The 27917-nt window shown below is 33.3% G+C and overlaps 2 protein-coding genes across 2 annotated transcripts; both read right to left on the bottom strand.

The window, feature by feature from the left end:
* Window positions 1–1497: 1497 nt before the first annotated feature.
* LOC111056580 (zinc finger protein 35-like) lies at window positions 1498–9593 on the bottom strand. Its single transcript, XM_039419870.1, has 5 exons — window positions 9491–9593; window positions 8464–8589; window positions 7204–7338; window positions 5300–5451; window positions 1498–1524 (listed from the first exon to the last, which is right to left on the bottom strand). The coding sequence occupies exons 1-5, from the start codon at window positions 9591–9593 to the stop codon at window positions 1498–1500; spliced, it is 543 nt and encodes a 180-aa protein (XP_039275804.1).
* Window positions 5418–27838, bottom strand: LOC111056574 (GDNF-inducible zinc finger protein 1). Its single transcript, XM_022343952.2, has 10 exons — window positions 27640–27838; window positions 25510–25636; window positions 21984–22244; window positions 20422–20656; window positions 17630–17807; window positions 11046–11198; window positions 8464–8589; window positions 7204–7338; window positions 5923–6098; window positions 5418–5451 (listed from the first exon to the last, which is right to left on the bottom strand). The coding sequence occupies exons 1-6, from the start codon at window positions 27720–27722 to the stop codon at window positions 11141–11143; spliced, it is 942 nt and encodes a 313-aa protein (XP_022199644.2). The 5' UTR covers window positions 27723–27838; the 3' UTR covers window positions 5418–5451; window positions 5923–6098; window positions 7204–7338; window positions 8464–8589; window positions 11046–11140.
* Between the last annotated feature and the right edge of the window lie 79 nt (window positions 27839–27917).

A 27917-nucleotide genomic window follows, 5' to 3' on the forward strand; every position in this document is an offset into this window, starting at 1 on the left:
GGCCTCGTTAGGCTAGCCACTAACTATAAGACATGCATGATAAACATGATGTGTACACACATGCACAGACGCATGTTTTGTCATCAGCGAGAGGCTCTGAACAAAGAACAGGTATTTAACAGCAGCTTTCAAAATACAATAAATAAACTATTGGGAAATTACAAATTCAACCTCAAATAGAGCAGTAAAGAAAAAAATAAAAGAAAATCGAAGATACAAAAACCCAACACCAAAAGAATTTTGTTGGAAGCCTTTCGCTCTGATAACACACCCGATGTATGGCATGTGTGTACACACTTGTTTATCATGCATGTCTGGTCTTTAATCGTTATTGGTCAGCCTAAAGCTGGGTTTACACCGGAGTTAATAACAAAAAGTCATTAACATTATCATGTTAATAACATTTTCTTTAATAACAAGGAATTTTCTGTTAAAAATTAAATTTTATTGTTAAGAAAACATTTTTAAAGTTAATAACTCATGTTATTAACTCCGGTGTAAACAAAGCTTTATAATAACAGTATTAAATTTGATCGACATTGATGTTGCTATCCTTGCCTATCATTCGACAAAAAATATAACACTATCCTTTTCTAGCTCTTCCAGATCGTTTTTCAACAATGTAAAAATATAATTAATTGACAAAATATTTTATTTCATTTATAAAAATTCAATATTCAATCATTGAAAAAAAAATGGTCAATGATTAAAATATAATTGATTATTTTAAACAAGAATGAACAGTTAATGTCACATCAGATATATACTGGTAAGCTATCATCTATCCACTATGAGAAGGCAGTGGCAAGGCAGAGAATCGGCAACTCTGTCCTAAGTTTATCCATTTCCATTTATAAGTGGACGTCACTAGCCTATAGTTATAGATGAATAGAGCCTAAAAGGTTGTTTAATTAGGTTCTAAAGGTAAAGGAGGTTAGGTTTTGAAAGGAGGCTTGAGACACATTGAAATTATACAAAAAAACTCAATTTCTATAAAAAAATGGGATATCTATTGGAAGAAATTTAAAAATACTTGTCTACTGATATATAATCATTATAAATGTGTTACATCTATTAATAGTACATCTGAATATCAATTTTATTATTTAATCTTAGCCCTTCATAAAATAAAAAAAATATATAGACATTGGTAGCCTTCAATCTTTTCACTAGCCTTATATCTTCAACTTGGAAAATAATTGATTATTATTTGAGATCAGAGAGAAGTCACTATTCATATAGGCTACCTCAGTAGATTCATTCCTTTCCAGTAACATCAAAAACGACCTTCAGGACAACTATTCTCATTCTTCCTTTTGTGTTTTTACCTAATTATAAGTTAGGATATTTATTGGTATGACTCCATAACTACAATAGCAGTACAGTTCTGCATACATCTTCAGATAAAAAATTGAGTGAGATTAATCATCAATGCTGTTTTTAGCGTATGTAACTTAAATGACCATAACTGATGCAAATAGTTGAACTATATAGTATTTACTTGTGGAATCTATCCATGTGGATCTGAAATCATAACAAAGAATTCAAATTAAAACATCAATCAAATATAATTAATGAATAGAAAGATAAATATAGGCACGGCTTTTGTACAGCCTTTCACATTATAATCACGATGAAAGGCCACAAGAACCAATCAGTTGAGCCTTGTTTTCGATAACATCTTCTCTGATTGGTTCTTTGGAATTTAATCATAATTGATATTTAACAGTCTTTTGTGCAACCGGGCGTAAGGCCCGCCGCAAAGTAGACCCACGCTAATCCACGAGAAGCAACCCACGCCGTGGGATGTTTTGTAAACCATTGCTAGGCTTCTCTAGACATCTGTGTAATACATGCAATGAATAATCCACTTGTCAGCTGATTGATTATGAATAATTCTATAGCAATGGTTAACAAAACATCCCACGGTGTGGGTTGCTTTTCGTGAATAAGTGTGGGTCTACTTTGCGGTGGGCCTTAGAGTTGAGGCACGATGCACACTTGAGTAATATTAAACTAATGATATAAAGCGTAAAATGTTGTATGTAGGCTATATACGATAAACACAGACCAGTGCACACTAATCTACATGATACTCTGGTATCATGATACCAGTATCAAGGAAACGTGAATATTGGATTGCATTGGAGCAGTTTCATATAACGCTACACTATATTGCTAAAATAGTTATTGTTACAGCTAAGTCAAGTAAATCAGCTAAGTTAAGTCATTCAGCAAATGACATTCTCATGACCCAAAATCCTACAAGTATTAAAAACGATTTGTATTACTAACTAAAGGCATTAAAAACTGTAATATAGATATTGACATTTTTTCATATTAGAATTCAGCGCTAAAAGTTCTGTAAACCTTTCAATTTTTATGTCGATGGGAAAATTTTGAATTTTGGAAAGAAGAGTAAATTGTGTATCTGTCTGATGAACAGTGCAGAGTCGGTATAGTGAGGTCCACATTATAATGGCAGTGTACGATTGACAATACTGTTGCTGTCCTTTTCTATCATACAACAAAACATATATCACTATATCTCTCTCGCTTTGCAATGTTGTCTATTTGCCAGAATATTTTATTTTTACTTTTGACAGTGACTGTACAAAAGTGAACAAACAATTCTCAGCCGTCATTCTATCAAAATACTTGAGTACACAAGTTGTATAAATGATTTAAAATGTATTTTTGAAACAATGAAATAATTTTAAAACATTACCGTATGAGAAACACAAATTAAAATATCTGAAATGACATTTTAAAAGCTGGTAACTAACCATCCCAGACCTCATCCATGCTTCAGTTAGCCTACCCGTATAGGTTAGACCTACTTGTACCGGTATAAATAATATTGAAAAGTTATTTCAGAATTAATCTATTGAAATTACTAATTTTTAAATAGGATTTCTATTTTTCTATTATTTTAAAAAGAAATTGGAATAGAACACCTACCAAATAACTTAATCTCTGTTGTTTTGTAATTCAGATTGTTGTATCACAGCTTTTCAAATTAGCCGCCATTTCAGGTTTGTATAAGAATGAAAATCTGATCTCAGTTATGAAAGCAAATTTTTGAATCAAATTATGAAAAAATATATTTTCTTGATTAGTTTGACATTAAATTCGTTATTTTATCAAGGAAATGATAATTATTATTAGATTAAATTTAATGGGATGAATTGAGTAACAGCTGTGTACAGTCAGTGGCAAAATGGAGAGACTTGGGAACGTTTTTCCCTATCTTTCTTCACTGCCATTATAACGTGGACCTCACTATAGATGTTGGCAATTTTGCACAATTTTATGGTAGTGAACGCATTGTCATTTAGTAATCAAGGACCATTGGACTAGTTTGGGACGTGCTATAAATAGCGGTGATAGCATGTTATAAAATATGCGCACATCTTTCCAATATCATCTTTAAGAGTAATGAGGTTATGGGTAAAACCTATCTGGATGGGGGCATAGAGCGGTCAAGAGAGAACAATAACCCTCCTTCAACGCCGGTGAAATGGGAACAATAACTGTCAACCCATGTCAATGCTAAACCAATATCAAACAATATCTCTTAATGCCCCCATATATTTTCAAAATCTACTCCAAAATCCAACACTCTGGTCCGCAACTAAAAACTCGACATAATATGTATCGTTTAAAAAATATCAATTAGCACTAAGAAATTAGTTCTTTGATAATATTAGAATAGGCTCAAAATTGTGATACATAATGATGGAATTCAACTATTTTTCTAAATTTAATAAGAATGACTTGAGAATTCTGTTTTGAAACTACATCTCTGATAACCTGATACGAGTTATAAAATCGTTATATATGAAATCATTTATTGCGTGAAACACACCACTTAATTGCAGGGTTTGGTTTTTACCACACAACGAGCATAATATACGTTGATTCGCTATTCGATTGTACATCATTAAAAACTGTTATATGCCTTCACGGTTTAGATATTTGTCGCATCTTGATAAGCTCTGCAGGAACTCCATGTTATACCAAAATCCACAGAGTATAGACTGTCTAATAGTTGGAAACTATAACTTTGATGGACCTGTACAGAACACGGATATGGGAATCCACGAGTAAAAGTCCAAGTGTGGAGTAAAGTCACTAAACTTAACAGGATGGGGGCATACGCTTCATTGCACAAGGGTCGAAAATGTGCTAAAATTACCTGCCAAAGGTTCTCGCTTGACCGTCCCATGCCCCCATTGAGATAAGTTTACCCGAGGTTACTTTTGGACATTTGACTGTGGGAACATAAATGGAATAATGAATACACGTCATTCTATTAGTATGTCACTAGTTTTTTCTCGCTTCTCTGCGCAAGCCTGTGTAATCTAAGTTGAGTTGGCAAAGCATGCTACAAACTAAGCATCCATATCCTTATTTATTTAGTATTGATTTTAACAAAATATGCTAAATTCAAACAATACCGATTTATTTCTAATTTAAAATACCCATTTTGCTGTAAGTTGACTGTTTGCAACTTGATTCTACATCAAAAAATTATTAACTTTGTTGAAGTTCTGACACTGTGTTACTAGTAAATATTTGAGAAAACACTTACTTTTTTGGAGTCTTGAGGAATGCATTTCACTCTTTCAGGAGTGAAATGCATTCCTCAAATATTTACTAGTAACACAGTGTCAGAACTTCAACAAAGTTATTATATAGTGTTTCGTCATGGAAAGCAACTTCAAAAAAAAAAAATTATTTATGTAACTGTGGCACTGATAATTTCGATTCCACTAATAATTGAATAATTGTAGTTTATGTAATTTATGCCCGGTTTTTAGGACACTACTTATTGAATCTAATAAGCAGCGCATTAGACGCTGACTTTATAATCCAGAGGCCCTGGAAAAATATTTTTATCGGGCCACTCCCTTGTTTCGGATGGACACGGATGAACGACCAAATCCCGGTTGCCTAGACAGTCGTTAGGTCTAGTCAGAGGCTCTGCTCTGAGATTGATCAGGTGCGATCTGAAAACACCGACACCACCAGACCTCAGCCTGTCAGGGTACTTTTTATGAGTAGTATCTTGTTCACTTATAACTTATCGTTTTGTAATTTTAAGAATATTTTGCATGAATTTCGAGTGAATAAATTTGATTTGATTATTAAATCTAATGACCATTACATGTATAGGACCAGTGAATCTAGATTTGATGGACAATTACATTTAATAAGTGTCCTAGAAACCGGGCCCTGGACTATTATTTTTTGTTGTTTACCACTAAAAGGTAAAGGAAAGTTAGTATAAACTTACTTTAAGCGTTCCATCCGATGTAAACATCCTCTGACATTGCGAGCAGCTAACCGACTTCACTCTGGGTATGTGGTGTCTTAAATGGGTTTCCAAATCAACAGACGTTTCAGAAGTTTTGCCACAGATATGGCACTGATGCTCCTCCATCATTCCTAAGAAACAATAAGTTGTTCACTTCTATAAGCCAATTGCTATCAACTTAGATTAATATGAGAGATAAATAACAATTCTTATCCTTAATATCAAGGAATTTCATCTGGCAAACAAGAATCTGACACGAAACCTTAGTCAGCACGGTCATGGGTTATTATTACTATTTGGCAAACAAAAAAGAGAAAGGGTTTAGCTATTGAGTTGATTCATGGATAAATCATAATAGGATCGAAAAAATGCTAAGATAATTATGAGTTAATATAGTGATTTGAGTTGGAAAATTCAGAACTATTAAAAGAGGTACATGGTTAAAACATAACCAGAAATGGGTTAACAGAAAAACAAAATGTGTGAAACCGAATAGCAGATCAATACAACAAACTGCTAGCTCTCTTTACATAAATTACGGTATATGATTTCTCCAGAGTATTTTTGTAAATATGTGGAACTATAATTCCAATGATCAATACCTGTATGCTTCAATTTGTGATTTAAAAGTCCGTTGTCAGTTTTAAATTTTTTCTGACACACGTTGCACTCTAGTAGAGTTTTTTGCACTTGCTTCAATCGAGACTCGTGTTTCAATATGTGCTGCTCTCTCAAGTATTTTCGATTAAATCCTTTACCGCAAATTTCACAACTGAACCTGCAAATAATTGAATCAGTTTACATGAAATAATAGGATAGCACAATTGTTAAAGAAAACATATCAATGGGAACTATCTGTTCCCATTTTTTTTGATTCTGAACATTATGTTCTTGGGAATTTCAAAGTTTCAAAACAAACATGCAACCGATAAATGCAAGCATACAACACAATAATTTATTAGTTTTATTTATTTAAAAAAGTAGAATATAATTATGATATGTTGAATTAAGGCTGTTTGGTACACTTTTTATTATTTAAATTGGATAATCTTTTTCAATATAATTGTTAAATTGTTAAGATCATTCATTATAAGAGTGAGAAAAAGTGGCAACTGAAATTTTTAAGTAGTCTAATAAGCGAGTTATGGGTCGTTAAAGTGCTAATTCCGTTTTCTTTCCACATCATAAACGGTTTCGACTATATTAACAGAACTTCTCTCAAAAATTCAAAAAATGTATCTTTCCAAACTAAAACATTTTATTCCCCATATCGTTCATAAATAAAAAAGTAACTTTTTTTGTAAATTCGATAACATGTTTATTTTTGCATAAATCGCGAAAAACGCATATTAGAACAAAGCCAATGATATACTGCATGTATTGAAAAAAAAACTGCAATGGAAAATTCGAAACCGTTTACGACCTGGAAAGAAAACTGAGTTCAACACTTCAACAACCCATAACTCGCTTATTAGACCACTTAAGAATTTCAGTTGCCACTTTTTCTCACTCTTATAATGATCTTAATAATTGTATTGAAAAATATTATCTAATTGAAATAAAAAAAAGTGTATCGAACAGCCTTAATGAAATAATTAATAAATAGTATGAGTAAAATAGATTAAATCAAACTCAAGTCTACAACATACCACATCACTCAAAGCATACAACACTAAAATTGACCAGATGCGACCTGAAAATTCTGAACACCAGACCTGATCCAGACAGGTCACTCGATATTATTATTATTACTCAAAGCATATCATGCACGAAACATTATTTAAAAACAAAAAAATACCTGCAAGGCCAAGCCTGAATGCAGTTAATATGAAGAGAAACTAAACTACAATAGTTAATAAACTATAAATTATATAATATTTCACCTGCTTTCTTGACGGTGCGAGTGTAGGTGTCTTTCAAGGTCACGTTTTCTTCTGTAGGTTTTATCGCAAATTTGGCAAGTGAACGCTGCTTTCTGTGCATGTGACCGCTTGTGCTCAGCGTAGTCTTTGTGATACCTGCAAACATGATTAGCATCACATAACATTTGAATCATGTTTGTTTTTCTCGAGTTGAATTACAGATATTCGTTCATGTAGAATAAATTATTCTCAGATTGTATTACAGTGTGACCTCGTTCATCCTGCATGACGTCCATCCTCACATTCTCCTGTATTCATGAGTGCGTTTGGGCTGTTATGCCTGTTGCACTCCTAGATTTTTGTAAGAATAAATAAATAAAATCCGTTACTTGTTTATCAGCGTCGGATCCGAAAGGAAAGGATGTTGCAGTGAAGTACAACGCGATTTGTGATAGCATGAACAGCACGGTAGTTTTGATGATGAAAATTTTATAATTGAAAAATAAGCTGCTTCATCAAAGAACCGCATTGAAGGTACAGTATTGGAAAGAAGTAGTATAGTTTTACTTTGAGTTATAACCTGGAAAATTACTTGAAAATATCTTAATGAAATACACAAAGGAATAATGAGAAGCCAAGTGATGCATCTGTTTTACGTATAAGCATATAATTGATTCGCTAACCGCAGAAAGGAAACATGTCCAACTTTTTCAAAAAATGTTTTTTTCATTAAATCTTTTATTTAATGTAAGATAAATCGTTTACTGTAGAAAGAAAACATGTCCAACAGAAAGAATTGTAATGGCGACGTTTTGAATATATCGTTTACTGCAGGTTTAGGTTTAGGTATTATCAAGTTTTTTGTCTCTCCTGTAAAATTATGAGAACTGGACATGTTGCCTTTCTGCGGTTAGCGATTCAATTGAATACTTGACACAAGACACCAAAAAACAGGGGTAAATGACATTAACTCTTAAAGATTCTTATTGAATAAAAAAGACTAACCACAAAATTAAATTAGAATTATGTTTATCTAATTATATTTTTAATGATATGTCATATATTATAAAGAGTTTGTAATATGTTTTGAATATTCTAATTGGCAATTGAATACTGACACAAGACACCATAAAACAGGGGTAAATGACATAAACTCGTAGAGATTCTTATTGAATGAAGAAGACTTACCACAATATCAACTTCTCAACTACACAAAAAGTCTTAGAGATTCTATTCTAATTTACAATGAAACATTATGCCTTCATCAGTTAGGGCACTAACCTGATTTCTTTGCTACAAATAGGGCATACATAAGGCCGTTCTCCAGTGTGCTCCTTTGATGAACCAAAAGATTATAATGTTCCAAAAAGCTCTTACTACATGTTTCACACTTGTACTTCTTGGAACCTGGAAACATCAACAGATAAATTATGGAATAAGACTGATTAGAGTAATATAAGACTAGACTGACTAGATTAAGAGACTGACTAGAGTATATTAACTAGACTGACTGATTAAATTAGTAATGGATAAGACTATTTTGACTAATAAGGTTATTTAATAATAAAATTATTTTGAATGGTCACTAATAAGATTATTTCGAAGAATATCACAGAATATCTGGTGCTCATATAACTCATTGTTGTAATATTTAAAAAGATAGAAATTAGGGAGGAAACTGATACAATGCAATTTCAAGTTGTTTTAGAATAAAGTCAAAGTTGTGATGTTTCAGAAGATGGAAATTGGGTAGGGGACTTTTAAGACATTGTAGAGGAAATTTAATGCAGTGTTGTTTTATGGAATATGATGAAATAATCTTCTTCAATTGCATCTACACTGGGTGAATATTTAGCCTAAGAACAGGAAATCTTGGGGGATCGAGATTTAAATGGAAATTTATTCTTATTACCTCACAATATTGATTTTGAATTGTACCGGGTGATTCAAAAAGAACTTTACAACTTTGAAAATTCATATAAATCTTATTAAACAAGGTGCAGAGCTGGTTTTGGTGTTTTTTTTTCAAGGAAAACACTTCAAGTTTTGACTCGCGTAGTCCGCCAGTGCCTGGTCGCGCCGCACAAGCGCTAGCGGTAGTTATGTCAAAGATGGATGGCTACCTTCACTGGATCCGAGCGTGCTAGCTGTGTGCTTTGGTTTGGAAAAAGGCATAGTGTACCGTGATATGTTGCAAAAATGTTTGATACTACAGATCGATGAGTATCAACGAGAGCGAAATGTTTTCTTTATGCAAGATGGCGCACCACCACACTATCTGACTGACGTCCGGGATTTTCTTAATGACCGCTTTCTAAATCAGTGGATTGGCCGTAATGCGCCAACTGCATGGCCCCTCGTTCCCCAGACTTCCCTCGTTCACCGCTGAATTTTTTCTTGTGGGGTTTCATAAAAGATGTGGTGTATGTACCTCCTTTGCCAGCCACTTTACCAGAACTTAGAGCAAGGATTTGCGCTGCTGTTGAGCAAGTTACACCTGAATTACTAGTGCGAGTCTGGAAAGAAATCGACTATGGATGGGATGTCTGCAGGATAACCAACGGAGGTCACATAGAGCATCTTTAGTTTAAGGTAAAAAGCTTTAAGTGTTTTCCTTTGAAACAACACCAAAACCAGCTCTGTACCTTGTTTAATAAGATTTATTTGAATTTTCAAAGTTGTAAAGTTCTTTTTGAATCACCCGGTATTCTGTTTTTTATATCAAACAATTATTATCCACCAATGTTATTTACAAACAAAGAAAATGATGCAAATTATTGTTTTAGAATTTAAATCTTTCTACTAATTTTTAGTTTATTAGTCACAAATAGTTCCTATTTATTATAGGAACTCCTATCTTCAAAAGGAGTTCCGCATAACCAGCGCTGTTGCGACCATATGAAATGGTCGTTTGAAATATTAGTTTGATAGATATTTCCAAGCATTGCAGAATGGATACATTGTACATTTCAAGTAAAGGTCTTTAAGAAAATACTCACTAACGGGATTGTACAAATTTATTTTTTCAACTGGATTAAACATACTTAAACACTGTAAGATGCATTATAAATAAAAAAATCCATGCTTACTTATTCCTTCTTCATAAAGCAGTTCTATTGTTCCATCCTATACTATTAAACGAGCAACTTCTGCTTATATGTTCAGATGTTTGAATGTTTAGATGTTTGTATTTCACCGGATCTCGAAAACGGCTCTAACGATTCTCACGAAATTCAGAAAATAGTAGGTTATAATATAAAGATTCGATAGCACTAGGTCTCATCCCTGGGAAAACTCGCTGAAGGACATTAAAAGGATAATTATTATTCATCTTTGGAAAAAACAGCTGATAATAATCATTTCATCGTCTGTTGGTGATGGAAGTGAGTGAGCGAGTCCATGTGTGTGGGACTGTGTCAAAATTATGACTCAGCTGTTGAACTTTTGTAATCATTCAATTAGGTACTTAGTAGTGCCGGTTGCAAAAAAGCCGGGTTATTTTCAATCCTGGTTAATTCCAGTAGATCCATCTTTTTGAAATGGTCTTCTCTGATTTGGTTCACGTGAAGTTAATCAAGATTAAAATTTAACCGGCTTTTGTGCAACTGGGCCTTTGTGAGGAAATTTTTGCATTCCTCTAGGAATTAATCTCAATTTACTGTGATTAAATAGAACATTTCTGTATGAATGTTATTACAATTTCTTCTTTCGTAATAATTTTTTTATGCTTTTGTACTCCAGAGCTAAGCTCGGTCCCTGATATTATGAGTGAATTGCACAGGCGAGTAAACGCCTCTGTTTAACTAAATACATTTTGATTGTATTGATTACATTATTTATTCCAGTAAAAAATCAATACTAACCTATATGAGTCAACATGTGACGTTTCAATTGTTTATCTGTCACAAATCCTTTATTACAAACATCACAAGTGAATTCGTAATATGAATTTCCATTTCTATCGGTGAGTATTTTCTTCTGTAGATGGTTGGATTCTTTCCTCACTTGGCACATTTCTGTAACATAAACAGAAGTGAGAATTCAACTGAATCGTTTTGTACAGATGACTTGTAAATACCGGGTGTTTCAACAAGAATGACCCAATTTCAAACAGTTATATTTATTTTTAGAAATTGGGTTCACAAACCAATTATACATAAAATTACTGAAGTATCAAGGTTATGATTATGTATTATAAGTGTTCTAAGTGCCCTCCTTTTGAGGCTCGGACGACATCTAGAGAGTAGCTAAATTCATCCCATACTGTTCGCAAGATGTCTGTCTTCTCGGACTGTAGCTACTGCATCAATTTACTGCTTAGAGAAAATCCATTTTATAATATTAAAGAGTTCATGTACTGTGATACTAGTACCCTTATTGTAGCTTGAATACCTATATTATAATTTCTTTTCATGTTTTATGTGATATATGTTTGACTATATATCTATGTATTATGTTAATTGACGAAGCCTATTACATCTATGTTTGTTTAATGGCCAATAAAGATTCTTATTCTTATTCAATTATCCTGGTTTTTAGATCCTCAATATCATAAGTGTTGAGGGAGAGACATAAACACGAGCATGTTGTTCCTCCCTTAGCACTTGATGTTGAGTAGCTAGAACCTAGGATAACTGATGCAGTAGAAACGGTCCGAGAAGACATCTTGTGAACAGTCCAAGATGAATTTGACTAATGTCTAGACTGCAAGATCAAACTGACTTTGTTAAAAGTGCTTGCAGTCGAGAGCAAGTTGAAGAATTTGAAACTAGCCTAACAACTTTAGTTTTTTGACTTTTGTACACTATTCGTACAAATCTGCCTCAAAAGGAAGGCACATAGAACACTTATAATACATCATCATAAACTTGATACCCTACTTCAGTGAGTAAATTTATGTATAATTGGTTTGTGTGCACAATTTTGTAAAATAAATATAACTGTTTAAAATTGGGTCATTCTTTTTGAAACACCCGGTACTTTAAAATACTTGTCTCAAGTTACAGTTGGTAACCCTCTTTATAATGCTGATGTAGCTATGCATTGTTATTTACTGGCCAATAGTTTAGTTGCTTTATCGAGTCAGTCTGTTGCCAGAGCTCGTAGAGTGTACATCGATTATAACCATGTATTAATAAAACAAAATAAATCTTATAGCACCCTTTATTAAGGGCTAACTATTTTCATTTTAATGTATTATATTTTCAAATTGTATGCTCAATGTGTGTTATGAGGGCAATAATGGGATTCAGTTCCTGGTCCCCCAAATATATAAATTTTCAAATAAATAAATAGATAAATAATATTCTTTAAAAAACTTAATTTTGTTTTCTCCGATTAACTTCGAAGCAAGTGATTTAAAAGAAAAATGAGCCAAATAATTAATGTAGTCACTTCCATTGCGAATCCATTGATGTATATTGTTACGTATTTTCGATTTGATTTGACGCCGTGGAAGGGGAAACAGCCGACGCGGTACAACGCGGCTGACTCTCTTCGCCATAGTAAACAGTAAACAGGAAATCAATTATCTCTGTAATCATTAATCGGGGAAAAATCTATCATATGTCATTCAATTCGTTATATTATTGACTACAATATTAGTCGTAATCATTTTCTCAATAAAACAAACAGTTTCCTTGATAAAATAATATATATGAAAAAATTTAGGGGTTTTTCGATTTGATTTTTGTTTTCTCCGATTAACTTTGAAGCAAATGATTTTAAAGAAAAATGAGCCAAATAATTAATGTCGGCAATTCAATTGCAAATCTATTGATGTGTATCATTATGTATTTGTGATTCAATTTGACGCTGTGGGAGGGGAAGCAGCCGACGCGGCTGACTCTCTTCACCATAGTAAACAGTAGGTAATAGTACTGCTTTCTACATTGCATCGTATTTACACTCTTGCGCTCGAAACAATCAATTTTGTCTATTGTTTTGACATGTTCTGAATCTAGATTTTCACTTTTCAATACTCTACAGATTATTATAATTGTCTTGATTTAACTACGCTGATGATAAAAATCAGACTTTCGTTGTATGCTCACAGAATTTATCAATTTTAAGTGTGTCATCTCAATACGAGTCACACGTAGTATCACAATTTGATAACTCTTAGTTTCAGATATTGATGTTCTTTAATGAAGTTCGTAGATTATGACGTGTCCGACTCCTTCACCTTATCCTTATTTTGTGAAAATGAAGATTCAAAATTTCTTTTCATAGCTTTTTTTGTTTCTTCTTGTTTTATTACTTTTTATAATTTACTGATTAATTTAAAAACACTAGTCTTGATAATGGAATGAGTATTTAATAAAATTAAAGTAAAGATTTTAGAAAATAAAAGTAAAAGGTATTTGAAACAAATAGAAAAAAAACTATTGATAATGCAACTTTTTCTAATGGGTACGAATTTCAAGGCTCTCAATATGACTTTTCCCCAACCACAAGCAGAAATTCCAATGATCATCATAATAGTACCTACGGTAATTTAATTAAAATTCTTTGTATTGTTCAACGTAAGATAAGCTACATCCTTAAGGTAATCAACTTATTTGGGATTATCATGTTTATGAATGAAAGCGATACTGTGATAAGAGATTAGTCAAACTAAAATATAAACATTATATACAATGCATATCTCTGATCAACTCAAATTAAAAATGATAGTATCAAGTCGAAATGAATAGAGCAACTGAATCAAAGTGACTATCCACTGTTCAATTTGCACTGTGATTTCCTTTTACTTCCAAATGGATTAAATTGCTTGACTCTCCAATGTAACAATTATTGTAAAAAAACAAATGGAATGTGAACGTCATCCAAATAGCATTTAAATTTGAATTTTCAGATCATGGAATTCAAAACAAACTAATTCTTGAGAGAATAGTGATGAATATTGCAAACAGTGCATGTAACATTGATACAAGCGATACAATGAAAAACATAGATAATACTGGGCTTATCAAATTCATGTTACCGTACCTTCAAAGCTTATAAAATATAAAACTAACATTTTCAATTTTCTCTACTGGAGTAAAACATCGATAGAAAATAAAGAAGAGCACATCATAACCACAAAATACTTGTACTAAAATTCACTTGAACTAACTCACTTCAACCCTTCAACGATCACAATCAACTAGAATGCTATGAAAACTATAATATTGATAATCAGATACCGTACATTTTTCAAATATCTTCACCCAACTAAATCTGTGAATGCCAAGTCATAAGAAATCATGTTTAATAGAATTAATTTTAATGCTTCAGCATATAAATAAAAATTGGTCTATTCTTTTGGTGCCCGAAGCAAAACCAATATAAATCAACATTAATCGACATCAAGAATAGCTTCTACCAACCTTCTAATTCCAGTATGATTCTGCTCATGCTTTACTTCCATTTATGAAGTTCTCATTGAGGCCCTTGTGTAATGAATGACAAGATGAGTGGAGTTGGAGCATTGATGTGTTAACAAATAATAGAATATGATGAATCATCTTTCAATTCATCTAATACGGTAGGCTACTTTTTACTTGGTTCATGATTCTTTACGAATTTTCCATCTCCAATCGACTGTACATCTAGTTTTCAATAAATTGAATATTCAACCTTCTATCCTACTTGTTCAACTTGTGATTAAGAGGGTAGAATGTAAAACACTTTCATGATTTTCCTACTTCTTATAAATGCTTACTCTTCCTTAATTTGTATTTTTGCATGGCTTTCATCTTTAGAATCTACTGAATTTTCATACTGGACTGTTTAGATATGTAGATTCAACTAGTAAGAACGGAAGATAAGCTACTTTTACAGAGAGAATCATAGAAAGTTTCAACTCAACAAGCCCAATGTATAATTTTTATGCCTCAGCCGTCATATATATTTTGGCTCAACTGTAGGTATATTATCAACTTGGCTTGGAGAATATTAACTGTGGAAAACAGCAAACACTGCACGCTATATGATTTTTCAGGAACTTGCCACTGTTAACAATATTGTAATCTATGATTTATCTCTGTTTTTGACATTCATAACTTATGATGGATTGTAACATAGATTTATGATCGTATACATAAATATTTATCATATTATGTAATAGTATGAATATCTTATCGGTTGCAAACAATATCTTTGTCTGTCATAGAATGCATAATTAGAAGCACATATATAACAACGAAATGATGAGTTAATTATCACATTTAAATCAAAACATAGACATCAATAATGATGACTGTATTGTAATAGTGGCATTATAATAATTAATTCACGTAGAAAATATTGATCTCCAGAACCAGCAATGAAAGCTGTATTGCTGTAATCAACTTGGTTGAATCTCGAAAATTATAATATTTAGAATTTAGAGAATTAAAAGGTGGAAATTTAGTTTCAGCGCATGTCTAAATAATCTGTAGAGTATTGAAAAGTGAAAATCTAGATTCAGAACATGTCAAAACAATGGACGAAATTGATTGTTTCGAGCGCGATAGTGTAAATAAGATGCAACTTAGAAAGCAGTACTAGAGGTATATATTACTGTTTACTATGGTGAAGAGAGTAAGCCGTGCCTTACCGCGTCGGCTGTTTCCCCTTCCACAGCGTCAAATCTAATCGCAAATACACAACAATACACATCAATGGATTGCAATGAAATTGCCGACATTAATTATTTGTCTCGTTTTTCGTTTAAATCATCTGCTTCAAAGTTAATCGGAGAAAACAAAAAAATCAATTCGAAAAACCCCTAAATTTTTTCATATATATTATTTTATCAAGGAAACTGTTTGTTTTATTGAGAAAATGAATACAACTAATATTGTAGTCAATAATATAACGAATTGAATGACATATGATAGATTTTTTCCCGATTAATGGTTACAGAGATAATTGATTTCCTGTTTACTGTTTACTATGGCGAAGAGAGTCAGCCGCGTTGTACCGCGTCGGCTGTTTCCCCTTCCACGGCGTCAAATCAAATCGCAAATACGTAACAATATACATCAATGGATTCGCAATGGAAGTGACTACATTAATTATTTGGCTCATTTTTCTTTTAAATCACTTGCTTCGAAGTTAATCGGAGAAAACAAAAAAATCAAATCGCAACCCCCCTAAATTTTTACATATATATCAGTTTATCAAGAAAACTGTTAGTTTTATTGGGAAAATGAATGTAACTGATATTGTAGTCCATTATTTAACAAATCGAATGACATATAATAGAACTCTTTCCGATCAATGGTTACAGAGATATTTGATTTTCCGTGATTATCTGCATTTTTCATGTTTTAGGGGGCTGGGGGTGAAAGCTCCAGGGGGATTTCTTGGGACTTTTGGTAGAATGACCCTCTGGGAGGGTTCTATCGATGGTGAGAAATTCAGCTTTTATTTAATTTTCGGATCGAAATTACATTTTTGAATAAATTTGGTCTAATCGCAGCTTTAAGGTCTTTGGTTTCAATATTTTGTTTTGCAGTCATGGTATTATTATGCGTGCCCATCAGTATGAATATTCTCACATTCGACAAAACTAATTTAATAGGTGAATAAAAATAAACAAATGAACTAAATAATTCTGGAGAAATTATAATATTTTTGATTCTAAAAAAATAATTTTCATCAGATAGAAAGATCATCACGGAACTGGATGAATTATATCATATGGAATACAAATTCAAACGTGAACTGAGTTTGTTAACATTTAAAACAGTTGACATCTGGTACTTGTGGATGAGAATACTGCGTGAGGTCTACTGTTCACAGAACTACTAGTATAATTATGACATTGCAGGAAAAACTAGGCTGAACCTGTACTTTTTCTCTCCAAAAATGTTGATAAAAAGTTAATGTTGTCCAAAGGTTGAGGTTATAATATCACACACTGCTTCGTTTGAGAGCACATAAAGTAAATACAACTTACTGTAATAAATATAGTAAATATTGATTATCAATCCACTCGCCTAATAACTTTACTTAATATTTCCAGATCGAAACTTCAAACAAAGGTCTAATTCATGAACACCTTTAATAAGATTTAAAAAGAAATTTATTTATTTATTTTATTCATTTATTGTATAAACTACTGTAATCATAATACAATATTATGACATTGGAGGAAAAACTAGGCTGAGCCTGTACTATCTCTCCAAAAATTTTGATAAAATGTTAATGTTGTCCAAAAGATAAGGTTATGTAATCACACACTGCTTCGTTTCTTGATTTTCGGTCCAGGAATGATGATTTAAAATTTTGAATTTTGAAGGTTGATTTTATACTCCGAATGAATCACAGAATGTATCACAATAAATTAAAAACTTTAGAAATATTGCACTTATTTAAAAAATTTTAATACAAAATCAAAAACCTACTCACTATTAGTTATTTCACTATAAATTGAGAGCATAGAAAGTGTATACAGTTACAGAGTTACACAACTCACCTAATATTGTTCTCCGAATTGTCAATTTGACAATCGGTTACTGTTTGAGGTAATGAAAAATGACTGTCCACTACATAGCCCCTGAAGGTTACTTCACCGATGTTGAAGCTCGTAAAATTGGTTGGCTTTTCAAGCATGAACGATATCCATAACTCTGGACAAGACACTGTTTCTGCAACTGTTTTAAAAGCATAAAGTTTCTAAAGTTGATATCCATTGATGAATAGAATTAATAGAAAACATGTTTCAAAATTGAAGACATTTAGGAAGTATTAGCACTATGAAGATTCCTTTCAAATTAAAGAAAAAAATCATCAAAATGAAAAACAATGGCAAAAATAATCTTATTATATTAAGCGAGCTATTTCTGTATATCTGTTTATATTTTTATATCTGGTTATTTATGTTCAACGGATCTCGAAAACGTCTTTAACGATTTTATTTATTTAGAATTATTTATTTATTTGAAAATTTACATATTTGAGGGCACCAGGAGCTGAATCCCATTATTGCCCTCATAACGCAGATTGAGCATACAATTTGAAAAACAATACATTAAAATGAAAATAAAATAACTTAACTAATATACTATTGAGTTTTAGAAAGCAACTGAAAACAAGATACACACAAAAAAGTAGAAAGCCTTGCAAATATGAAACTCATAATAGCAGATAAAATAAAAGAATAACGTATGTAACCAATACTGAAGAATTCAAGAAGACAAAAAAATAATCAAAGAATTGAGAATAATGGTTTTTCACGAAATTTGGAACATAGTAGGTTTATGATATAAAAATTCGATTGCACTAGGTCTCATCCTTGGGAAAACTCGCTGAACGACATTAAAAGGATAATTCATCCTTGGCTGAAACAGCTGAGACTTTAGTCGTCTGTGGATAGTAATAAGTGAGCGTGTGATTCTATGGAAAATGAAAATATCGCATCCCCGAAATTCATAAGCTGACGTATAGCCAGCTTAAGGATGGCATATTGGGTTACAGTCTAACCCAATTACAGACGTATAGCTCTAAAATATAAACACGATCATTTTAAGAGAATTGTGTTCTGTTTATCAACAAATAAAAATAACGAGCGAAGGTCGGTGCCCCGATATTTATGATGATACCAAGCGTGGAAAACCCTTTCGCATAAACAGAAATTTTAAATAACCCTTTAAATTTGGTCTATATTTTCTAAGATTGTGTTGGAAATAGTAAGGTATATGCCTGTTTTTTCTTCCACTAAGTATTTTTGTCTATAAATGAAATGAATCAATCATACAATAGGAGATAAACAATGCAAAACACTATTCTGTATACGGATTTTTCAAATTTGTAACGAAGAATGGAAATGTTCATCAAAACAATAAAACTCTGACCATTTGATCACCAGAAGAATGTTTAAAAAGGGGCTTCCCACAAATAATAAATAGTAGGGGTCCAATGCTTCTCCAAACTGTTCTATTAATGTCAGGAAACATTTGAAAAGCATATAATGTCAATAATTCCCGAATTGTTCTTATATCTATTGTTCTTATTGTCCATAATTGTTTTAATTTTTATCGTCTTAAAGGCAGTCAGTCGATTTACATTGAACAAAAAATTTACATTCACTACAACGAGTACATCAAAACTAATATTGGCCTATACAATTTAAGGGGAGTCCGGAGTCGGAAGGGCCTATACCACCAATGTTAAATTGGCCAACTTCAATGTACCTTTTTGAGATTTGCACAAGAGATAGACTCACAATTTTTTTCAATGAAAGAATGCATATTTATCTTCAATCTGATGAAAGGATTTTACTCTAAAATCATTTTTCTCTGAATACATTTTTCTTAGAAAAATTGCATTCGATTCCTGAAAAAAACTATATTTTCCATAAAAATGTTCGTTTTTTGAGACATTACTCTAAAAAGTGATGGAGGCGATTTATCATATTTTCAATATTGACAGAGATATTGATGATAAATACATTGAAATAATTGGAAAAAAATGCATTCAGAGAAAAAATGATTTTAGAGTAAGTTCCTTCCATCAGATTAAAGATGAAGATGCATTCTTTCATTTAAAAAAATTTGTGAGTCTATCCCCAGTGGAAATCTCAAAAAGGTACATTGAAGTTGGCCAATTTAACATTGGTGGTATAGGCCCTTCCGACTCCCCTTAAGAATACAGTAATTATTATTATATTCATACAATACAATAGTTATTTGTGCAACTAGTGCGCAAAGTAACAGTTTGCTGCACCAAAAGAAACGTTTACGCCCGAGCCGTAGGCGAGGGCGGAATGGTTTGTTGAGTGCAGCAGAGGAACTTTGCGCACGTATTTCACATTAAATTTTTCCTACAGTTACCATTGAATATGAAAAGTGGGTAATTATGGGTAAAATTTGCCTGAAATGCATCAAATGTTTTTCAGTGTAATTTTATTATTGATAAAAACTGTCAAATTGAATAAAAATGTTGTCCTTGGTTATAATATATAATAGTAATAATTTGCTCGTTGTGCTTCGTTGCACCTCTGCTCACTATAGCAGCCCAGTCACTGTTACCAACTTCATTTTGATTTTGCTGCACTGTTGCTCCATATAACCTACTAAGTATTTTGCGTTGCCATGTTGCAAATCTGGAGTGCAGAAAAATTTTTCCCGCACTAGAGCGGAAAAGTAATTCTTTGCGTTCTGTAATCAGTCAGCAATGGCCACTTTTCAACGTAACTGTAGGAAAATATATTTTCAAAACTCATACACTTTATTTTTTAATTGGGAATTTCTTAATAAAATTATTTACCTGATTCATTAGTTTGATTTTCAGAGGATTCATTGATGGGATTTCCAATAACTTCATTTTCAGTTTCTACTTCACAGGAGCCTTTTACGGATGTTTCAGTTGTTTCTACCTTCAGTGACGAAATAATACTCTCCAGCCCATCCAATTTCTTTCTCTCTTGTTCAGCAATGCCATTAACTTTGTCAATAATTTCCTCAGAATGAGTTTCTGGATCAACTGGTGGCAGAACATAAATCTGGAAATTCACAATTATTGAATAAGAAGATACATTTTGAAGATTAACTGTAGAGAAAGCATATGCCTAAATATATATATTGCATATATAAATGCGAAATGGTACTCACTCACTCGCAGAACTAAAAATCTACCGGACCAAAAACGTTCAAATTTGGTAGGTATGTTTAGTTGGCCCTTTAGAGGCGCACTAAGAACGGATTTGGGAAAATTTCCAAAGATACGCCCAAATCTGCGTTTTTTAGCGTTTCCTAAGCTTTATCGAGAAGAAATGAACAGAAAAAGTTCAAATTTAGTACAGAAGCTCAGCTAGGGTGTAATAATGTTGTGTTAGAAGGAATTTGCAATAACGTCAAAGATACGCCCAAAATCTGCGTTTTTCCAGCGTTTTCTCAGCTTTATCGAGAACACATGAAACAGGAAAAGTTAAAATTTAGTACAGAAGCTCAGCTAGGGTGTAGTAATTTTGTGTAAGGAGGAATTTGCAATAACGTCAAAGATACGCCCAAAATTAGCGGTTTTTTACGTTTTCTCAGTTCTTTCATCTAATAATACACAGAAAATGTTCAAAATTCGTACAGAGGTAAAATTACCTAGGTCGTACTAGGGTCTAAAAATTTTGTGATGAGGTAACTTTAATATTTCATCAAAGATACATACGCCCAAAATCAGCGTTTTCAAAATCGAAGCATGCTCAAATGAAAAATGCAGGCGAGCGAAGCAAGCCCGCTGATCTTATTTTTGGACGATCCAGTCGGGGGTCCAGGGGGCGGAGTCCCCTGGCTAGACGGATATGGCAAGCGAAGCGTTTTATAGAATAACAAATAAAATAGCCTAAATTATTGGCTCAGAGATAAAATATACAAAAATCGAACGAAATTTCACTAATAGGTCTTTGGTAACTTTCAACAAGGTGTTAACCGGTCCTGTGAATAAATCTGTTTCCATTCAGAGGGACAAATTGACAAGTTCTCGTTATATTATCATTAATTTTTATCTAGTGATAATTTGAAGAGGAAACCAATAAAATTAGTAGAAGTAGAGTTGGGATATTAATTGCGTGGGTGATATTTAATATAAACTGAAATATTGAAAAATGTAATTAGAGTTAAGACAGCTTGAATAAAACCAACTATCTCTGGAAAAGTACTTACTTCAGTAAAAAAAAGTAAATTCGTATGGCTTTTGTTGGTGGGGAGTCCCTTGCGGGAAGGTCCCACCGCATGAATATATAATTTGAGCCGTCAATGGGCCTTACGACTGTCATACTTCAGCCGGGACCGACAGTTTAACGTGCCCATCCGATAACACGGGAGTGATCTACTTACTTCAGTAATACTCCTCTTCTCTGAGTCATTGATGTTTACGATGTAAACATTGTGAACGGAGGCAAGATGGTGTTTAAGATCTTGACTTTGACTGTACTTCAGAGTGCACAAAGAACATATGAAACGCTTCACCATACGATGCACCTGCAGTATGTGACGTACTATGTTGCCAAGTTGTGCAGATTTCTTATTACATTCGTTGCACGAATACTGCCGAGATTCGCTTATTTTGTGAATGATTTGAATGTGATTTTTCAAACCCTGAAAATATAAAAATTGAAATGATTAAAAAGAAAGTCGATCAATAGGACATCAATGAATTGCCCATGTGTGCTCTGATGAGAATTGAACTTCAATTCAATTCAATTTATTACTTGTCATGGCTAAACAATGGTAAGCATGGACAATAGTCACGTACATTCAAATTTTAACATTCATTTAAAAAGTAAGACTAGATAAATTTTGAAATTGTGAAAATATAATATTTGAAAACTTATAAATAATATGTCAGTTACAACTCATACTTATATAGAAACAATAAAATCTGGAAACATTAACATTGCACTCGAAAGTAACACGATAGATTCTTAATACATTTTTTTCAGTCTTATTTTGTTTTTCTCTAATCAGTTCATTAGGGATTGCCAACTATAGGGACACTGGGTTATCAACCCAGTTTTTTCAGTCTTGTCCTGAAAACTGTCAGTGTTTGAGCCTCTTTCAAGTGGTTCGGCAACGAATTAAATACTTTCTTAGCCATATGCTGTGAGCTAGATTTGTAAAAGGTCGTTCTGTGTGGCTCAATTCTCAACGCACCTCTGGATCTTGTGTTATGACTATGGACATTTGACCCTGTTGTCCAATTTTTCTTGTATTTGAAGGCAAAGATAGATACGTAATATATATAAAGAGCAGTTACAGTCATTATTGCCGCTGATCGGAAGAGAGAACGGCATGAGGACCTCGGTGGCTTTCTAAATATAATTCGAATTATTCTCTTTTGTGCCGTAAAGACCGGGAGAGAGTTTCCTGAGCCCCCCCAAAGAAGTATTCCATAGGACAGTAGAGGCTCGAAGTATCCATGGTAGGCAGTGACAACTGCCTCTCGGTCGAGCATACTAGAAAGCCTTGACACCAGAAAAGCTGCAGAATTCAGTTTTTTCAGGAGTGAATCAATGTGAACAGCCCATGACAAGCCCTGGTCAATTGCCAATCCCCAGAAACCGGCAGAAGAGGAGGACTGCACATCCTCACCATCCATACTGAATTGGACCAAGCTTGGAGGTGATCTATGAATCTGAAATTCAATAAAAGATGTTTTGGTAATATTCACCTCCAACTTATTTGCCCTGCACCAGTTGATCACCTCACAAAGAACAGCATTTCCAGTCAACTGAAGTTCTTCTTTATTTCTAGCCGTTACCAGGAAATTTGCATCGTCAGCAAAAAGAACAGACTGGGCTGAATGAACATTAGCAGGGAGGTCGTTCATATATATATAAGAAACAGTAGTGGACCCAGTATTGAACCCTGTGGAACTCCCCTTCCTATAGGACAAAACTTCAATATTTAAAAATACAGTACGAATAATTGAGAAATCGGGAAAGGTGAGAATGAAACATTTTTCTAATGCCGGGTCTACACGACAACGATATTTGCGAAAACTTGGCTCAAAGCCAGATTTACGCAAATCTGGCTTTGAGCCAAGTTTGCTCAAACCTCTGTTCACACGACGACAACTTTAACACCACAGAAGAAATGCTGAGATTCTACTCAGTTCGCTATCGATTGTGTTGTGCAGTGCAGTTTGTGTTCCTCACCCGCAATGGACGAGCTACTCTTGGATCGCGGCAGATAACTCTGGGATTGGTGAGATGCCCTAAAGCAAGCTGTACTCTCTTTCAGAAGTGCTTTCTATTTCTTGGGCCGAAGTTCTACAATATTCTGCCTGCAGAAATTAAAAATTTGAGAACCTTCAAAAAATTTAAATCAAAACTAAAGCCTTGGCTTTTCGAAGCTCATCAAAAATGATGTTGAGGGATGGTTTATTGTGCTGCATTGAGCATGATTATACACCCTTTGAATAATTTTGTATCTCAAAATTCGAGTCCTATTAGGCATTTATAATTTTTTTAATGTGTGAATGTGTGTGTGTGTGCGTGTGTGTGTGTGCGTGTGTGTATGTGTGTGTGTGTGCTTGAAGAACCAAACGACTCCTGCTTGCACTCAAGTGATATTTCTCTCACTTTGCAAGCTAGTATTTATTCAACTTGCATCAATATGCATATTAGGCATTATTTTTTGGTTGTACAATGTCAATAATTATAATATATTTGTATTTTCGAGAAGATATATTTTATGTTCATTTGGTCATAATACAAAATTCCCTTCAAATTTTAAAATTTACAGTTTATTATTTATAAACAAATAGGTAATATGCTAGTTATGTATTATATACTTTTTATTCATTTATTTTTCAATGCTTTGTAATAATATTGTATAATACATAAATATATACTATGTACTATATATTCATATTGTATTGCATTTTGAGCAAGTGAAATAAAATTTATTCTATTCTCTTCTATTCTTGTTGTTCATCTATGTTATTTGCCTTTCAAAAAGTATTGAAAAAAAGAGGGAAAACCTAGAAGTAAGTGGAGTCGGAATTGGTTGAATAAGTTACTACTTAACAGTAATATAGAACTAGTTGGGTAGGTAATCATGTATAGTTATTATCTTTTACTATAGTAAAAGTATAGTACAGTAGTAGGATCTCTATAGTAATTCGAGTATGAAGTATCCATACTCTAAATATACATTTAAATTTTATAAATTCTATACGATGACTTTGAAGTGTTTATAAACTTGAGATGAATAGTAACTCAAGCCTCCTCCTCCTCCACGACCTCATCCTCCATCTCCTCAACCCTCCACCACTCCTCCTACTCCTCCTCCTCATCCCCACCCACTCCTCCTTCAAGAGAAAAATTGATATTTTCAAAAAAAAAATGTTTTATTCAATCAACAATACCATGAAGAATTTATCCTCTAAATTTCATGGAGTTATCTCTTACCGAATTTGAAATGTTCTGTCCCAAAAAATTAAACTTTAGGCGCTTATCTCAAAAAGTAATTATCGAAAAAAAAATGTTTTCCTGAGAAAACGTTTTCATTTTGGTAGCTTGATGAAATACAAATCGAAAAACTTTGGAAAATATCACCAGTAGAAGGTTTATTTTTAGCTTTTGCACAGCTTTAAGGTGGTATCATCCGAGGATGAGAGAGCCTTCCAATCTATCTGAAGGTAAGGAATAGCAGTGAACCTAAGTTGGAACCCTGTGACACACCGTACACGACTTCCTGTTCTTCTGGCAAGACAATCCCTCAACGTCCAGAGAGTTACTCCAGATATGCTATACCTCTCTAGTTTTCCTAGCAGTATGTCATGTGAAACACAATAATAACTTACAAGAAAAAATAGAACGTTGAAAGATAAAGAATAAGAACATTTTTTGTGACATACTTGCATTCTTTTGAATGATGCATGACATTCAGAGCAGGAAAATGGCTTTTCTCCCGTATGTCTTCGTTCATGTTCAGCTAAAGAGGCACGCGTTGAGCAACCGATTCCACAAGATTCACAATGAAACCTGCAAAAATATTCACTCTCAATATATATGTTCACAAAACAGAATTTGAATAAGATCGTGTTTCCAAAAACAGTAGCCTACCTTAAGGTGTGTACAGATATACGCGTCGCGAACATGAGCAATTCACTTTTTATCAGCTGACTATATCTGTATTTTTACAGAAACGGTAAGATACAGATATAGAAAGCTTGGCATCAGCTGATTAAGAGTGAATTGCTCATGTTCGCGGCGCGTATATCTGTACGCACCTTAACATTACAGTTTTTTAACTAAACCAACATGATTGCCTTCTTGCACACGATAATTGATAGAGCCCATTCAGATAAGGGTTTTGCTACACTTGAACGTAAGCGACAGTCCTGGAAGAATCTACTGAGGCTCATTTGAGGAATTCATCCAAATCCTGGATGCTCTTAGAGCCCAATCATACGGGCGAATTGAACACCAAGCAAAGCCATCAATTCTGTGTTATTGGTTTGTTTACAGTCCCCGTATACAGTCTTTCCCTATCATACTTATGCACTGTCGCGACTAAATGGCACCTAAAACCTGAACTATTGCTCGGTTGATACTGCAACTCAGTGGAGTGATGGGGAGAATGCATAGGTGACTCATTCACTGACACCAACAGGGGCGAGGCGTGACTTTTGGCTCAATCATCTCCAGCAACAATTCAGTTGAAAGTTTGAATGAAAGCTGCACCCCCCCTCCCCTACTTAAAAGATAATGTTTAATTTTGGACGATTATTTATCGAACAAGCTGACATTTAGTAGGCTATAAGATGAGCTTACTATTCAAAATCCTAGAGTTGAAAAGTCTAGAACTTGGCTAAATCTCAAGCTCGGAAACTGGCCCTCAATAATTAAATAAATTGAAATAGAATTCTTTATTGATTTATACAACAAGTATATCATCAAACAGGGAGAGAAAAAGTTAGGTAACCTTGTGCTATTCCTCTCCCAAATTTAGATAAGGTTACACATAGTCCGAATACGAAATAGGTGAAGTCTTGTAGTTGTTCTCTTCACTAATATTTCAGTTCTTAATTATTTCCACAAAGTAGATTTTTAAATTTAGATGCTTCAAACCCAAACATAGAAGAAATAATAATAATAATTATCAATTGTAATTAACAAATTGCAAACAAAATAATTTTTGTACGGTTCGCAACATTGGCGCGGAAAAGTGGAATCGCAGAAAATAGCGATGTCTTTGACCGTTTACTCCACCATCGTTTACGGGGAGAGGGAGAGTGATGATGCAGGAGAGTGGTGGTAGCCAATGCTAAATAGCATTACTAGATCGCATATATTTTAGAGAATCATATTGAACGGATGGAACTGATAATGCAGTAATCTACTTTATTCAAACTTGGCGCGCTCGCAAAGAAGCGTTTCTCTATTGGTTTCTTTTTCGTTTCACCTTTTTTGTATTTATTTAAAATAATTTCAATTGAATAATATACACATTACATATCAATTTCTATCCAATCATCGGCGAATATAGAGATGACCAGACGCCTCGCCTCTGGACACCACCCCATTCAAAAGGTTTGTGCAACAAAAAAAAAAAAAACTATTGTACTTTTTACAAGAGCGCGACTGCCGGAAGCCTAGACATTATTAATCTGCTTTCTGCATATCAAAATTTCCTAGCAGTGGTGGCTGATATCAGCAATGTAAACGATAAAGAGCAAATGTGCCAACTGAACCCTGAAGATGCAGAATAACAAGGCAAATATAATGAAACAAAAACTAGAAAGCTAGCTTAGAAATCTGGTAAGACATATAAATGATACGGTATATAATTTCATTATGAAAGAAGATTAGTAGACTTCGAAACGCAAAACTGTTCAATATTTTGGCCAAAGGTTCGTATATTACAGAAGGACCTCCTATATTGAGCCTGAGTAATAAATAAAATGTCCTTAAACATTATAATAATAATAGTCATTTACACATCAACTAGCCTAAATGTATGGTTGCAGTTGTAAAATACACACCTTCTTTGAGAGACTTTACTTTCCATTCCATTATTTCCATGAATCGACCATCCATTGTCATCCATTAATTCAATGGATTCCATTATTAATATTTAAAGTTTAATTCTTCAAAAGTGGGAAACTTTTCACCTTTCAAAAGATCAAATCACAAACATGAAAGAGAAGAATTTAGCTTTTCTGTTTTCTAGGTTATGTTATGGATATGCTCCTTGTTCCGTTTTTCTCTCCATCGAGAAAATTGCATCGTAATACACATGCGTAATCATTATCCAGCTCTT

This window comes from Nilaparvata lugens, chromosome 1, assembly GCF_014356525.2.
Source record: "Nilaparvata lugens isolate BPH chromosome 1, ASM1435652v1, whole genome shotgun sequence".
Classification (NCBI taxonomy): Eukaryota; Metazoa; Arthropoda; class Insecta; order Hemiptera; family Delphacidae; genus Nilaparvata; species Nilaparvata lugens.